The following is a 17,501-nucleotide window of genomic DNA, read 5'->3' on the forward strand; positions in this document are numbered from 1 at the left end:
ATAAGAGGATTGCCTCGCTTGTGACCAAGGAAGTGGTCAAGCTCATTCCTCAAATTGTCGCTCAAGTGCACTCTCTCAGCAACGATCGAGCCGCGAAAGACTCTAAGACGGAAGAGCCGCAATCTACTTTCCTCTACAAACACTTCAAAGCCTGTATCCCGATGGAATTCACAGGTGAAGGAGGTGTGACCCAACTGCTCCAGTGGTTCGATTCTATCGAAGTCACCCTTCGACAAAGTGGGTGTCCTGATAGTTTTCGTACTACTTGTGCCACCGGAGTATTTCAATCACGAGCACTCGACTGGTGGACCGCCGAACGCAACAAGTGTGGGATCTCCGCAGCTTACGCCCTCTCTTGGGACGAGCTGAAGGAACTCATGAAGGAAGAATACTGTCCTCCTCACGAAGTCCAGAAGCTAGAAAACAAATTTTGGGAAATCAAGCAAACCGAAGGTGACAATGCTGGCTACACAGCAAGGTTCAAGCAGCTTAGCGCAATCTGCCCAAGTCAAGTTGACACTTCAAGGAAAGCCATCGCGAAGTACCTCCGCGGCTTACCTGAGAGTGTGGGTGATTTTGTAGAAGCTGCAAGACCTGCTACCATCGAAGAAGCCTACCGTTTAGCCGCAGAAATCAACAGCAAACGAGTCTTGAACGGGTCCTTCTCCAAGAAGCCTGTCAAACAAGCTCGTCAAGCGATCATCATCAACGCATCCGACGATTCCTCTGGAGAATCGGTCGATGGTTCATCTGACAACTCCTCTGAAGGTTCATCTAAGGATTGCTCCGACAATGTCTCCGTCAAATCATCAGGCGAATCCGACGACGACACTGCATCATCTCAGGAAGCTCAACCTAGCCGCAAACGAGAGACCGTGAGCCCAGACTCATCAACAACTGGACTGCCGCAACCCGAACCTCTCCAATCAGTCCCAGTTCAACCGAAACGTGCTTACAATATGCCCCATCCCCTGTGTTTCACGTGCACGTATCATCACCCGCCAGAAGCAAATTGTCGCTATTGCACAAATTGCAACTGGTATGGTCACTGTACACAGCACTGCCGCGCAAGACCGCAACTCTGAAGGAATTCAACAACAGTCGCAGTCTCCGCTAGTGTTCTCCACAGCAACGTTATCCTGCTTCTAATGTTGTTGTAATAATATGACTTATCGCTATCATTTCCTTTTATGTGTGGAGCTTATTTCATCTATCGTCGCATGCGGACTCTATTTCTCTTTTACTCTAGCACCACCTAAACGCTAGCACTATGTACTATATGATGTATTTTACCCTTACAACACTCTTAGAATGAGGTACGATATACGTGCAAGGAGCAACTAATCGCGGGTGCACACGGGATTATTTTGGTCAGTGCACGGAGATCGTAGTGAAATTCTAATGGTGCCATAACGTTTAAAAGCATGATCAAGGGTCTTGGCCATGTCAACAAAGCGTGACACCAAAGCACGAGGCATAAGTAGTAGGGGTAACGCAAGGTGTGCTTTACCATACTACCGAAGCTTCGTGAAGAAAGTGCCATGTGGAGTTGGACGTTATTAGACCTATTATACTATAATGGTTATTTTCAACACACTACAATCAATCACAAGGCGTAACAAAACTAAATCGCATCACTGCGAGACTTCTCGTAAGTCTGCGTACGCAACGCAATTGCCACATTGATGGACTTGGGTAAGTTCACCCCGAAGAGCAATTGGACCAACGCAAGACTGGTCGTAAGTTTAGAACGCAACTCAATCGCAGTTTTGCTAAATGTATCTCGCAATCAGGTCACTCAATATATGGCTCGAAATCGCAATCGTATCTGGTGTTTATCTCGCAATCTCTAACGCTGGTTATTGACTATTGTGTGAACTTCTATCGCCTGGTGTGGATCTCTTATTATGGATCGCTAAACGAGTACCGAAAATCACTCGCCGCCTTTCGCATTAACGCATTCCACGACCATTTCGTCAACTCGATACTCTCATCGCTTGTCACTATCACTCATCGAAACTCGTGTTACCTGTGTTATGTTAGCACGCACGACCTCGCTTCACGAGACAAAACTAATAGGGTCAAAAGATGGTGGTGTCTCGACCATATTAGCAGACTTTTGTGGAAAAAGGCCATGTGGGCTAGCATTAGTGATTATTTGTGGTGTAATCGGCTCAATCAAATCGCATATCGCTCGCAACGCAACAATCGTCGCTTATCATCTATCAGGGTCTATTGCTTATCGATATTCGAGTGTCACTTGGAAGTCATCGCAGGATGTGTAGTATTAGGGTACATGACATCGCTTCACGAGATGAAACTAATATGGGAAACGTGGCGTTTGTCGTATTAGCAACTCTTGTGGAAACATGCCATGCGGGTTTTGTGTGGAATCAAATCGAAATCGCATCTAGTCGAATAAAAAATCGCGTCATTCGCTATCGCTTATCAATCGTCATCTAACCCTGTGTGCCATATCAATGTTTCGTATAATCAAACTACTCGCACTCGCTATCAACGCTTTGTCAGTATCCAATTCGCTTAAATTCAAGACTCGGTCTAACCTCCTATCGCTTGGACCGAGGAATCGAAACTCTATCGGTGTCTTATCGGCACGCGTGATACCGCCTCACGAAACAAAGGTAATATGGGTAAAACATGGTGGATACGCCGCTGGTACTTCCTATATATAAGTGTTTTAAGCATATTAACAAACTTTTTTGGGAAAATGCCACGTGGGGCCCGATGTAAATTATTTTTCCGTAGTATTAAAGAAAACCAAAATTTTATAAAATTTTATTAAAACCAATTGGACAAGTGAAATTTCCTTACAACATGGAGAAGACATCGAAACAGTTTAGCTCCATGCCCAATGGGAGTTTCATAAGTCCACTATTTCCTTAAAACTTTTGCAATGACAGAAAGGAATCTTCCTAAGAACGATGGCTCGACAATCGAGTTTCAGCTCGAACCCACGTTGCATGAAAGCTTTCTTAAAACTTATTTCGCCGCCGAATTCTTTTAAAACGTGTGACCCAAAAAAACCTATTATCAACTAACAAAACCCTCCCCATAGCGCTGGTGTAGACATCGATACAGCCAACGCCGCGCCATGAGGAGATTTTCCTAAATATCTTCGAAGATTAATAGATTATCGGTAAGTTTAAAACGCTATGGAATCGTTTTTGTGTGTGTTATCGCTTTTGGTTGTTCGAATCGTATCTTCTCCCCGTTCTCATCGTCAAATCTTAGTCAATCGCTCGCTATCCAGACGCTATCAATCTCTACCCTCAGTCGCATCAACTCTTACAACGCTACTATTGGATTAATTTCGGGACGAAATTTCCTAAAGCAGGGGAGACTGTAACAACCCGCACTTTCGTGCGTTGTTACTACTCGATACACTCGTTACGCCTAGCACCGGAGATTCAGATCATAATGTAACTATATCAGATATATCGCTAAATCGAAGTATAATCGAATAACTACGCATATTCTATGGCAATTACAAACCTATTTTCATAAAATTATAACACTCACGATGATGTTGAGTGAGGGATTAATCTACCCCCCTCGATAACCGTGAGGTGTCGAAACATAAGCAACCAACGCTAACAAGGACTATCGGGTGAGTACCATGCCTCCAGCCGTCATGACGATGATGGCAATACGAGCAAGTAGTGCCCCGACAATCATTGTGGCACATCACATCGAAGAACGCACTCGAAGGCACGCGTAACTCGATCATCGCACCGAATATTGGTTATATAGATACACGTATACGGCCCTTTTGTGATTAATTATAATAAATAAATAATTAAATAATTATATAAATATATGAAAATACGGCCCAAACAATCGAAATCGCGCCAAAAACGAGGACCCCGGGGGCTTCCGTACGGACGGGCCAGCCAAACGGCTGGGCCAGTCGATCGAACGGGCCAGCCGATCGGCTGGGCCGCCCGATCGAACGGGCCAGCCGATCGGCTGGGCCGGCCGATCGGATAGACAGCCAATTGGCTGGGCCCATCTGATCGAACGGACCGGCCGATCGGCTGGGCCGTCCGATCGGACAGGCCAGCCGATCGGCTAGGCAGGCCGACCGAACGGGCCAGCCGATCCGGCCCCCCTTTCCTCCTTTTTCCTCCTCCCTTGCCTATAAAAACTCCTCTATCACCCTCAAACACTTGTTGTTGCTGCTGTTACTCGACCAAGACGTTCCAGCCCCTTAATCTTCCGATTTCTCGCGATTCTTGTAAGTTTTCAACTCAAATCTTGTACTTCCTTGATCTAAATGCAATCCTCCATCTTTCTATCTTTCAAAATCCGACTTTTAACCGTGAAATCAACGGATTCGGAGTGTTCTAGGGTGATGTCACCATGGAGTTCTTCAAAGGTGATGTCATCCCATGAAGAACAACTCAGATCCGAATGGTTTCCATGCGATTCTTCATGAATCTCGTCCAAATCTATGTTTTCTAATCAAAAAGCCATGGATTGAGATGTTCAGAGTGATGTCATCACAAGGTTCTTATGAACTTCAAGTGTTGGCCTCATTCCACCAAGAACAACTCAGAACCTAGGGATTTCCAAGAATAATCAAGGTTTTCATATCGGATCTATACACAAAAATGGTAGAAACAGAGCTTAGACTGACCTTCTACTCAGTCTTAGTGTCGTGTTGGTCAGGGATCTGATTCCTACCGAAGAGACGACCAATTTCAGGTTAAACACAGAAAAACCGCCAAGAACGGCCAGTTCTGATGGAACGGGGTGATTCCCGGCCGATAGAATAGGTCGGAATTGATGGGATTTCAGTTGTTCAACGCGTCACAACAACATCTCGACCAAAAACACCAAAGAACACTTGAAAATCATCGAAAACAGCTGGACAGGCTGGCCGATCGAGTGGCCCAGTCGATCGAGCGGCCCAGCCGATCGGCTGGACCAGCCGATCGAACGGCCCACTCGATCGAACGACCCACTCGATCGAACGGCCCACTCGATCGAGCAGCCCGACCGATCGAGCGGTCCATCCGAATGGGCCAGCTCAATCCAACTCTTCGTCCAATTTCACGAAATTCGTTACCGTTTAACGCGTAATCCAATACTCATGCAGTTAATCTAAAATCAGGACATTCTCAGGCACCATCCCGCCAATCCAACCGAATACGCACTGTGAGTATACTTGACCCCTTTTATCGAATTTTGGGTGTAACATACGTTCCTTATAAATCGAACTTATCAAACGAATGATTCAAATTGTTAATCTATCACTTGCGAATAATTGTTTGCATAGATATACGTGATGCTAGTTGCATGTATGCTAGGACTTATACTCGTGACGTCCCACCCAGACTAGTATAGTACTATTGCGCCTGACGGGGTCTAGTTATGCCATCGAAGAGTCGAGCATCGAGGACTTAGCTGGTAGTATCAGTTTTGTGAGTATATATGTCATGTATTACGTTTATGCATATGGAAATTCGTAGCACTTTTTAATCTATTATACTATTACATATCAAACCTGTATACTCACCAATACTTTTGTATTGACAATATTTTAACGTATGTTGCAGGGTTAGTCGAAGTCTAAATCAAATCAAGCTAGGAAGTCTAGAAACTCACCTAAATTCTAAGTTGACGGATTTGAGTTGTTCGAGAGAGAGCAAGAAATCTGTAATAACTTATGTGATTGTATCGTTGTTAGTATGAGATAACAAATGTAATGAATATTATCGCAATATAGTTGTTATGGATTCTCTTGAGCAATCTGATTCGCCTAGTGCCGCGCCCCGATGATTCCGCCATCGGTTGGGGTGTGACATAACTAATACACATAATATACAAGTAATCACACACATTGTGACATCTAAATATATATATTTTCCTAAATACATATTTAGTCACTTTTATTTATCAAAACCAACCTCCAATAGTTGTAATTTTTGTAATAAAAATTATGGCTAATTTTATATGAGAAATCATGGTTAAAATATATATACTTGTAAATATTTGTTTAAAAGTATTTTTCTAAGTGTTTTCTAGAAAAATTTTGCCATAGTTTCCCCTTAAAAATGAAGGTTTCCATACTTTCAAAGCATATCATTTTCTTTTATAAATCACCACAATCAATAACAAATCAAACAATACTCACCAAGTGCCAAAATCATGCATCTTGCTATACTTCATGAACTTGAAAATTTATAAAAAATTGTAGTAACTTAGTAGGGTGTTTAGTAAGCTTAGTTACCCTTTAAGGTGTGGTTGTTTATTTAAAGACATCATTCTTGAAGATTTTAGATCTAATAAAATAAACAATAAAAATCAAGGGTGGGCCACCCTTGTTTAACTGTCAAGTTAGGGGGGTATAGTTGGTTGGTAATGGTTAGTTAAGTTAGTTAGTTGAAATCTAAGGGGTTTTGTTGGTGTATAAGTTGGTATGATATTATATAGTGTGTTATGATGATCGGGGACCATTACTAGCTCGAAAATGATGAAAGAATGCTTCTAGTGAAAATTTGGTGTTTCGGGTAGTGTCCGGTTGGTTACCGGTTCGTTAAGGTGCTAAATTACGCAGTTTAGTGTGCTTTATGTCCCCTTTTGTGACAGTTTTGATTCCCGACACTTAGGAAAGTATTCTGGACCATTTAACCATAATTCTGCATGATTATAAGTTGTTCAAAAGCTGATTTTTGCTGAATTCTGCAGAATTCTGCAGTTTATGTGAGTTTTAGGCACTTTCCGGCACTTAAACTAAGGAAGACAGTTTTATGATCCTTACATTAATACACACTATACTAGTGTGACTATTGGTTTCTGGCTCATTCTGTGTCTCAATACCATGTATGTCTATGTACTGAACTCCGTCAGCATTTTTCCGTTTTGTCTGATAACTTTGCCATCTTTGTTTCGTGCATCATTTGAGTCAATAGAGTGTTGCATGCAATAATGGTATGACATTATGCAAAATGTGATGCACATGTATGTATGATAACAGTAATCAGAAAGTATTCATGTCATTAATTTAAATCAACACAGTCATTAAGTCATAAATTACTGTTTAAGTATTGTACGGACACATGAAATTTTGACAGCTATCAAATGAGGACACTATTGTGTGTTTTTGGCTAAGATGACTACGAGATAGCACCCCATATTGCTTAGCCTTAGCATTTCTTACCTATTCTTTTCTTCTCTCTTTTACTACTCTTGTATGACTTGGTTTAATTATCACTTGTTGAAGTTAAAAGAAGGTTTTGAAGTTTTGGTTTACGCTTATCTTACCTCCCCTAGATGCTCTATTACATTTGTTTGTTTAGTATCAGAGGTATCACCTTCTTTCTATGTATGTTCAATTTAGATTGTACACATAAGATTATTTATCTAGAAAAATGGTGAGATAAGTGCTAAAGTTATGTCATATATGCAAAGGAATTTTGATAAGGTTATACTTTAATGTACATTTTGTAGGTATCTTAATTGCTTTGATCGTACACGTTCACTTCCACATATTGGTTCCATGGATGCTCTTGAAAATGTGAATTCAACATTGTATTCCATGTTATATTTATACTTTTATTTGTTATAAATTAAATTTTCCTACCCGAAAAATTTCCGGGTGATAACCTAGTGTGTATATATATATATATACATATATATATATATATATATATATATACATATACAGGTAGAGGATCCTGTAAAAAATGCTCAAAGTGTGAGAAGTGTATTATAACACTATATATAATACTATATAACACCATATAAACACCGTATAACAATATGTAACACCATATAATACCATATAATACGATGTAACACTATATATCATTATATAACAAATATAACACTATAGGTTGTCTGATAGCATGTCTATGAGAGATGTATAGTGTTATATTTGTTATATAATGATATATAGTGTTACATAGTGTTATATGGTGTTACATATTGTTATACGGTGTTTATATGGAGTTATATAGTATTATTTATAGTGTTATAATACACTTCTCACACTTTGAGCATTTTTTACACTATCCTTACCCTATATATATATATATATATATATATATATATATATATATAGAGAGAGAGAGAGAGAAAGTATAATGTACTTCAAGGCTTAACCTACATTAACATACATGACAAAAAAATATAACGTGCGTTATTATCATAGAACGTGCGTGATTATAGTCCCATGCGTGATTATGTGGTCCCATGCGTTATTATGTGGTCCCATGCGTGATTATACCCCTGATCCAACGGTTAGCATTGTTTCCTACGTGATGTATGATAAGGCTTTTTGTATGTTAACCTTACTCTATATATATATATATATATATATATATATATATATATATAGGAGAAGGATCCGTTAGGAACCACCCTTTATTACAAGAACCGCGAGAACCAGTGTGAACACAAAAAGTAATACCTAAAAAATCTAAAAAACACCCAAGAAAAAAAAATTACTATTTTTTTGTAAAAATCGCTATATTTCGTTTACAATAAAAAAAAATCAAAAAAAAAATAAAATTCGAGTCACAGTTATCCATGATGTGCATTTGTATCATTTCTTTGACAAATTCCGTAATTCATTACAAATATTAGACAATTGCACTTTCATTTACACTACCACGTGTAATACACTACTTTTTATGTTAACAATATTAGAAATGCACATGTGCATCTATATGTATCAACATGAAATAAGGTGTGTTGGTACACTACTTTTTTTTTATCTATCATTCCATCCATAATACACAAACATGCACATGTGCATTTTTGTCATTTCTTTGACAAATTCCGTAATTCATTACAACTATTAGACAATTGCACTTTCATTTACACTACCATGTGTAATACAATACTTTTTACATTACCAATATTAGAATTGCACATGTGCATCTACATGTATCAACATGAAATAAGGTGTTTTGGTACACTACTTTAAATACACTTTCCCTTTCATCTATCATACCATCCATAATACACTACCATTACCTCCTATCATCCATAATACAATACCATTACCAATATTTTCATTTTATTACACGTATGTAAACACCATTTATACCATCCAATCAACATATTATATCATAAATTGACAACTATAACCAAATCATCAACCACTAGATATAACTAACCAAAAAACATGTATATGGGCCTACTTCTCCATTCAAAATAACAAACTTTTTGTACCAAAACACGTTATATCATGGTTATACCTAATGATGCACATGTGCATTTTGAATATTGGTAATGTAAAAAGTATTGTATTACGAATGGTATTGTAAATTAAAGTGCAATTGTCTATTTCTGATAATATATTATCGAAGTTGTCGACGTAATGATACATATGCACATGTGCATGGATAACTATTACCAAAAAAAAAGTTTTTTTTTATGTTAACGAAATATAGCGATTTTTTAAAAAAAATATATTAAAAAAAATTTTGAGTGCTTTTTTGATTTTTTTTAGATTTTATTTTGTGTTCACATTGGTTCTCGCGACTCTCGCAATAAGGGTGGTTCTCGCAAGAACCTTACCCTATATATATATATATATATATATGACGAAGGAACATGAATATTGATTTTAAATTTCAATCTATAGTTTTTTGATTTTGTTATTTTAATATTATAATAATTTATTATTATATTTACTTTTAAGTTTCAATATATTTTATTTTATTTTTTCCTTTTTTAAAACCATATTCCTTTTATTATTTTTTTTTCCAATGAATCATTTTTTAAATTATATTTCCGTTATCAATTAATTTGATGTTTCTTAATATATATAGTTGACGAAGGAACATGAATAGTGATTTTAAATTTGTAATAATTTATAGTTTTTTTCATTTTATTATTTTAATATTATAATAATTTATTCTTATATTTACTTTTAAGTTTCAATATATTTTATTTTATTTTTTTCTTTTTTAAAACCATATTCCTTTTATTATTTTTTTTCAATAAATCATTTTTTAAATCATATTTCCGTTATCAATTAATTTGATATTTTTTAGTAACTTACATTCATTAATCTTTTACTTAAGTATGTAGTTATGCTTAATTTTTCTCTCGACATTCCGATATTAGTTTTGTTAAAAAGGAAATTATATTCAAAAGAGAGTATTTCCTTGGTATCGTAAAACGGTACAATGATAAACTAAACCAATTCTGACGATTTGGCTTTCTAAACAACTTCTTTTATAGATACATTTGTTTTACATTATCATTAATTGCTTCGTTTCGCCGCAACGCTCGACCGTTTACGACCCTAGTTAAGAGTAATTACACCTAACTTCGTCTTAATAATTGAATTGTTTTAGTTACCTTTCTAATCAGAATTGTAAAACAAAAACCCATAGTTTTCCGAATAATATTACCTTTTTAATCAGGATTTTAACACGTTGAGTGTAAGTTTATTTGTCATGAAATGACAATTAAACTGCCTTCTTTTTATCATTATCTTATCCTCTTTTTTGAAAACGGATTTTTTATGAGGTAAAACTAAAATGCGATTTGATTTGTTCCATCAACTTTACTTTATTATAGATTTTCATAAATTATTCTTGTGATGTCTTATATCATCCTCAAGAAACATAGAAAAACATATTCCAAACAACACATACATGAATTCAATCAAAGTCAAGAGTCATTTCAATGTCACAAATTGAAGCATGAGAACCCGATTGACATAAATCAAACTAATGAGGGGAATTAGTTGAAATTGATAGGCGAACCAAAGACATTAGAACATGTTAATGCTACCCTACTTCCATGTGGTTTCTTGCTTTTCCAATTAACAAAGCTATAATTTGTTTAACTTTTGTCATTAATATTTAAAGACCCATTAACTTTATTAATGTTGAGGACACGTTTTGTTTACATTTAATGAATTAGGAAGAGCCAACATGACAATATCATGGTTTAGGTACATATATTAAATACATGATTTCCACCTTTCCATACTTGAGTTTTTTTTCAATTAAAGTAAACTAAACGTACCATATGATCCGTTTGATAAGTCGAAATTTAACATTTGATTTCAACATAAATTACTTATTTAGTCTAAATTGTGAGTAGTTTGCTCCTACTTCAACAATAATAATTTGTTGTAAGACCACCCATTGTGGCTTAACTAAAATTGCATAACATTTCATCACGTCACTACCACGTAGGATTTAACTTTAACTAACTCACCATTTAATTATCACATTGTAGTTTAACTAATCATTTTTATTAAAAAAATATTTATATTGAATAAATAAAAACTAAATTCATAGTGGGTGAATTGTAATTTTTTTATTGGGTTTGGAAGTTAATTAGATAGGTGAAATGAGTGTAAGGACGTGAAGAGGCCAACTTCCAAAGGGACAGTTGGTTTGGTGTGATGTTGTGGTTTGGCGTGATATTGGTTTGGCTGAGGAAATAGCGTTAAAGGTGTGGTGAGATGACATCGGTGCACCCAATTAACGGGTGGTCTAAGATAAAAATGCTAAAAGATCAAGAAGTGATTAAAGGCGTATCAATTGTACTGTATAAAGATTAAATACAAATGAGTTTTAACATACAAAATGCCCTTAACGTAAGAAGTGAAGTAGGGATTTTTTTTTTTTTGAAATTCTTTTCTGTACTATTTAAGAATGATGTTTTATTGCAAAATGTAACTACTTAAGAATGATGTTTTATCAAAAATGTAACTACTTAATAATGATATTTAATTGGAAAATATTAAAAAAAATTGTCATTTTACAGTAGTAGAGGAATTATTGTAGGGTAGAGTAATTATAACTACTCTACAAAATTATAATTACTCTACTAATGTAAAATCACGATTTTATTTATATACTTATTTATTTATTTTATCCTGAGACTAAAATGTGTGCTTAGTAAGATGAGAAAAAAACTATCTTCTTTATTTCTTACGTCAAAGGGATTTTGTATGTTAAGATCTATTTGTACAATAACTTAAACCCTAAATTAGAATTGTTATGATTTTTCATAATATTTAATTTTATATAGTAGAAATTTTCACTATGCAATAAGATAGGACCCACATATGGATATATTTTGGTATTCATACTTCATACAACTCGTTTGCTTGGTTGAATATATATTTGTATGTAGAAGTGTTATGCGAAAATATATCATAGAATTGAGTACAAGTTGTAGGATTTGGTGAAATCGTACAATTAACTCTTTATGAAAAGTAATAACTTTTTTTTATTAAATTAACTAACATTAAATAGAGAATCATAACCTTTTATGAAAAGTAATATATATTTCATTAAAATAACTAAATATATGGCGAATAATAATAACCTTTCATGAAACTTGCAACATTTCTAACCACTAGTGGGCTTTCTCGCTATACTCGGCGGAAACTTGACTGGTATAAGTTTGGATTATTACGGTGTCAACGTTCGATATAGCAATCAAAAGAGGGGGAAAGGTGTTGCTATGTCTAAAAGGATATTGACATATGTTATTGATATTAGGTCGGAATCGGTTCGGTTTGTTTCATCACGATACATGATATACGATATTGGCACTTGTGTTGTTTATGATACCAAGACACACGTTATTTTGAATACAACTCTATTTTCAATAAAAATTTTACAGGATTGTTAACGAACACAACTTAAAATTTATACGGAATGTCGAGGGAAAAAACTAAACATAACTACACATTTTAAAAAAAGTTAACGAACACAACTTACTAAAGTAAAAGCAAATTAACTAAATATTAAATAATTTAAAGATGCATATTATTTATGGTGTAATTGGTGAAACTAAAAGCTAAGAAAGAAACCTCTTCTGACCTCTAAATATAATTTCTATTAACATAAAAAGTTATTGATATTCATCTTTTTATTAACTTAATAATTGAAATAATATGTGTAGGTAAACATATCTCATATTGTTTGCAATACCAAGAAACACTTTATTTTGAATATAACTTTGTTTTTAATAAAGCATTTACCTGAATGTCGAGAGAATAAATTTAAACACAATTACTTACTTTAAAAAAGTTAACAAACAAAAGTTATTAGAGTAAAAACAAATTAAATAAAATTAAATGAGTCAAATACAGATATTATTTATAGTGTAAATGGTGAAATTGAAAGTAAAAAAATCTCTACAATTCGTGCGGACCTTTAAATGTGATTTTTATTTAGTTAAAAAGTTCTTAATATACATCTTAACTAAATAACTGATATAATATTTGTAGATGTGCATATCTCAAAAAATAAGAACAGTTCTTACAAAATATATAAATTAGAAAAGTGAAAGGATAGAAGTAAAAAGTACGAAAAAGGATTGGGGCCAAACTACAAAAGATAGACACTCTCTTGTAGCTAACAACTTGTAATTTACTCTTGTACATGTATAAAACTATTTAGGAGTAGCGTAGTTGTTTAAAAAAAATTAAATTATTTTCTCTAGAGAAAAAAAAAACTATTTTTAGGTCATTATCACAAACATGATTCTTTGCTTAGACTATGTATTATGGTTTCCTAATTTTCACTCTTACGCTAAAAAGTGATTGTCATATATATCAGTGCCACATCATCATGGAGCTTTATTTTTCTCACTAGAGTGAATAATTGTTTCATTATCTAGTGTTATTATATGAATTTAAAAAAACATAAAACAATGGGCATGATGTGTTTTAACATAGTTGGTTGAAAAAAATATCCCCCTCACGCCCCCTGTCTACACATTTAAACCGTGAACAATTGGTATTAGATCATAACGCATAGTTTTATATTACCAAAGCTTGTCACAAAACATAGCTTTGAGAATTTAGAGAACTCTGAGTTGATTAAAATAAAACTAATTTTGTAACATAACTATAGTGATCTCATAAGTAATATATAATTAAGTGAAAATTACTACTATCCAGTGGGGGCCTAAAAGTGATGCACAGGAAAGCCTAATTTGTTTTTCATTCCCTTGCGACTACTCAAACTAGTTAAACAAGTAAATGTATTTGTCTCTTTAAAATATTGGAATTTCTTTATTTAAAGAAACAAACTTTTTACTGATAATCTATATAATTCTGTATAATAAATTGGTTATTTTTTTATTAAGTTGAAATTATTTTACCCATTATTGAAGCTTCCCAAATATCTCATCTTTTAAAATCAGATAAATCTGTCTATTTTTTGCCATACCCTTTTGAAGTCCAAAGAAAGGTAAAAAGAAAAAGTGTTCATTAAATTCTTTGAAAAGAGACATGATGAATGATGCAGAGGAAAAGGACAGAGTTTCTCCTGTTGGCTATCCTGTAATATCTTCCACTATAAAGCACCCAATCTTTAATTTAATTTCTAGCATACTTGATGAGATAACACATATATAAAATATTAATTAATATTTTATAATCATTAGAATCCTAATTTGTAAATCTTATTGGAAATGACAATACTCTACTAACCAACGGGATCATATGATCTTCAACGGGTTAAAAAGACAAATATCAGTGAAACACTGATTCAAACACGAGCCCTAACCAACGGGACCATATGATATTCGATGGGTTAAAAAGGCAAATATCAGTGAAACACGGATTCAAACACGAGACCTAACGCTTACGATTGTTTCAACGTGTTGGACATGTAACCTGAAGATGGGCAAAAAGTTAGACATTTGATGTAAGTTGTTTAAATAATATAATTTGTTAGTTTTCAAGAAAACGAATAATAAGACATAGTGACAAACAAACAACAACATCTTAGTCATTTGGTCTTGTCTACATGTGTTTTAGCCATGTTAAAAGCCTACTCTTCTTACATGTGTTCTCACTCACTTCCAAATTTAAAATCGACCAATAATACATTTACGCGTCACACGCTTCCCTTCGTCTACTTTCTCAAGTCAGTTGAAATTGTCGTAATGATCCTACCCTTTCGATCGAGACTTAGATTTTTTTCCATGTATATCGTCAAAAGATTGTGACCATATACCATAATACTTTGTAAGAAAACAATTTGTAATGACACCTCTAAATTAGGCTCGACACGTTAGACTCCGGCCCAACCCAACTCGACTTATTAGGTTTATGGGCCCAAACTAGTTTGGGTTGAAACCAGGTTGGGTTGGGTCAACGCCATGGTTTAGTTCGGGTCAGGTCAGGTTCGGGTTCAAAACTGTTAGATATTTTTGTGTAATCAGAATTGACTTGTGATCAAACCGAATAATAATACACATCAAGCAAGTTAGGAGGTGCGGGAGTGCACGCTTGTTTTAGTTATTATAATTCGAAGTGTACGGGCGGAGCCCGTATTCTACGGGGGTTCCAAGGGGGCAGCGCCCCTAGGAGCAGGGTCCAAGGGGCGGCAGCCCTTGGCGGGGTCTAAGGGGCAAAGTCCCTGGCTGGGGTCGAGCTAACTGCCATTAGGCAGTTAATCATCCCCAACCCCAAAATTCGTAGACAGTTTTGATCATATTTCTCTGGTTCAGACAAATTCCATACGGACATACACTTGTTCAATTTCTCGAAAATTAGAGTTGTATCCAATTAAATTATTCGGGAGAACCACCGAAATAATTTGATATGAGAGTGATTACACGCTTCTCTGATCATCCGGTTTTCTGAAAATTCGCCAACAAAAACTGGTTCGGTTCCCAACCCGGATTTTTTTGTGCATCCCTAATGTAAAAGAAAGTTAACTTCAATGTAATATCAAGTGAAGATACCATACTCAAAAGACATTTAAGAAGAAAGAAGTTTAGAGGGTCATGCACATGCATTATGCACATACTCTTTGTCACATCAAGACTATATATAGCCTGTATGTATACATGTTCTATCTGTATATGCATTTATTTAGTCATAAAAAAGCAAGCCTTGCATCTTTGTATTAAATGAAACGCAGTGTAATAGTAAATATGATTGGATATTCACTGAACAACCCACCTCCCCTCTTCTTTCAATATTCAAGAACTTGTGTCAATTATGCCTTTTGCTTCATAAAAAAAAAAAAAAAAACTATTTTTCTTCTTTTTAAAGTGTTATTTTGACAGCTGGTGATGGTAAACAGGTGAAAACTCAGAGAATTTATGACCTTATTTAGATTGCTAGATAGGTTGAGAAGATAGAATTTAAATTTAAATTTAAAAAATAAATGATAAATGATAAATGATATTGCATTATTACATGAGTTTATATTGTGTTACATATTACTAGTGTTTTTTTGTCCACCTTCCAAAAGGTATTTCTGTTCTTTGTTCTTTGTGAGGTGGGGTTAGATCCAGCTAATTGGTTTGTACTTATATATAAAGATCAGTTGAGGAGAATAAACTCCTTTTTATCTTGTGTTCTTGACTTGCTTCTTTCATTATTTTTATTATTATTATTATTATTGTTGTTATTGAGTTGACTATTGTTTGATCAAACAGGCAGAAAGAAATCAAGAATGGAACCATCTTCCAAAATATATGGAGATCATAGAACGGAAGAATGTCAGAGCAGTGAATCTGGGTGGACAATGTACATTGGTTCTTCCATGGATGATGATGATGATGGTGGTGGTGGTGGTGGTTATGGTGGTTATGGTGGTGGTGGTGGTGGAGTGTGTGATCATAACAGTGGTGGTAGGAAGAAGAAAGGTGTTGTTAAAGATGAAGATGAAGATACTGATGATTCAATGACTTCTGATGCTTCTTCAGGCCCAAGTTATCTGCACCTGCAACAGGCCCAACAGGCCCAACAAGAAAACCAAAAGGGTGTAACCAAGAAGAACAAGAAAGCAGCAGCAAGGAAGAAGAAAGTTGGAGGGGGTGAAGAATCAAGAAAGAAAGATGAGGAGAGCTTGGTGAATGAAAAGAGAGGTGTGGTTACTACTGTTCAAAGTGGTAATAGGGCTTGGTTTTTGAGTAAAAGAAAGTGATAATGAAAAAAGGTGGTGGCTGGCGGTGGCGGTGACGGTGACGGCGGTGGTGGTAAACACTAACCACTGGCAGGTAGCAACTAGCTAAAGCTTTTGATTAATACTAGGAATCATACTGTTATTTTTTGTGTGTATGGTTTCTGTAAATCTTATGAAATATCCATCATATGTTAAATCCTTGTCATGTCTTTTTTACGAATCGTACGTAGCGTAGCGGTATCAACGTGTGCAGTAAAGGTTTCTACTTACTAATCCCGTGGTCGATAATATTGGTGCAGATTTAGGAGTAGGTTACTTTAGACTATAGAGAGCGTATGAGTTAGCTGGTCTTAAAAATATTGTTTTTTTTTTTTTTTTTTTTTTTTTTTTTTTTTTTTTTACAAAAAGGAAAGATAAAAAAAATATAAAATTTGGATTGAGAATCTAACAAGTAAATGCATGAAAGATTTGTACAGTACAATGAGATAGTAGAATGGAACACTTGTAAAGTTGGTAAAGCACATGACATGAAGGTAAGACACAGCTCAAACACCCAACTTCACAGATAGATTACACCATAACCATCTCATGCTGCACATGATCCATTATCCTTAATTA

At 35.1% G+C, this 17,501-nt stretch overlaps 1 protein-coding gene across 1 annotated transcript; it reads left to right on the forward strand.

Moving 5' to 3' along the window:
- The first annotated feature begins 15,906 nt into the window (after window positions 1-15,906).
- On the forward strand, window positions 15,907-17,083 carry LOC110918949 (protein SOB FIVE-LIKE 3-like). The gene is made up of 2 exons (XM_035986030.1): window positions 15,907-16,055; window positions 16,414-17,083. The coding sequence occupies exon 2, from the start codon at window positions 16,431-16,433 to the stop codon at window positions 16,902-16,904; it is 474 nt and encodes a 157-aa protein (XP_035841923.1). The 5' UTR covers window positions 15,907-16,055; window positions 16,414-16,430; the 3' UTR covers window positions 16,905-17,083.
- Window positions 17,084-17,501: the final 418 nt, after the last annotated feature.

The sequence above is a fragment of the Helianthus annuus genome, chromosome 16 (assembly GCF_002127325.2).
Source record: "Helianthus annuus cultivar XRQ/B chromosome 16, HanXRQr2.0-SUNRISE, whole genome shotgun sequence".
In the NCBI taxonomy this organism is placed as follows: domain Eukaryota; kingdom Viridiplantae; phylum Streptophyta; class Magnoliopsida; order Asterales; family Asteraceae; genus Helianthus; species Helianthus annuus.

What these genes read in the sequence shown, in the direction of transcription:
- LOC110918949 (XM_035986030.1), top strand. Translation starts at nt 16,431, where the DNA reads ATGGAACCATCTTCCAAAATATATGGAGATCATAGAACGGAAGAATGT.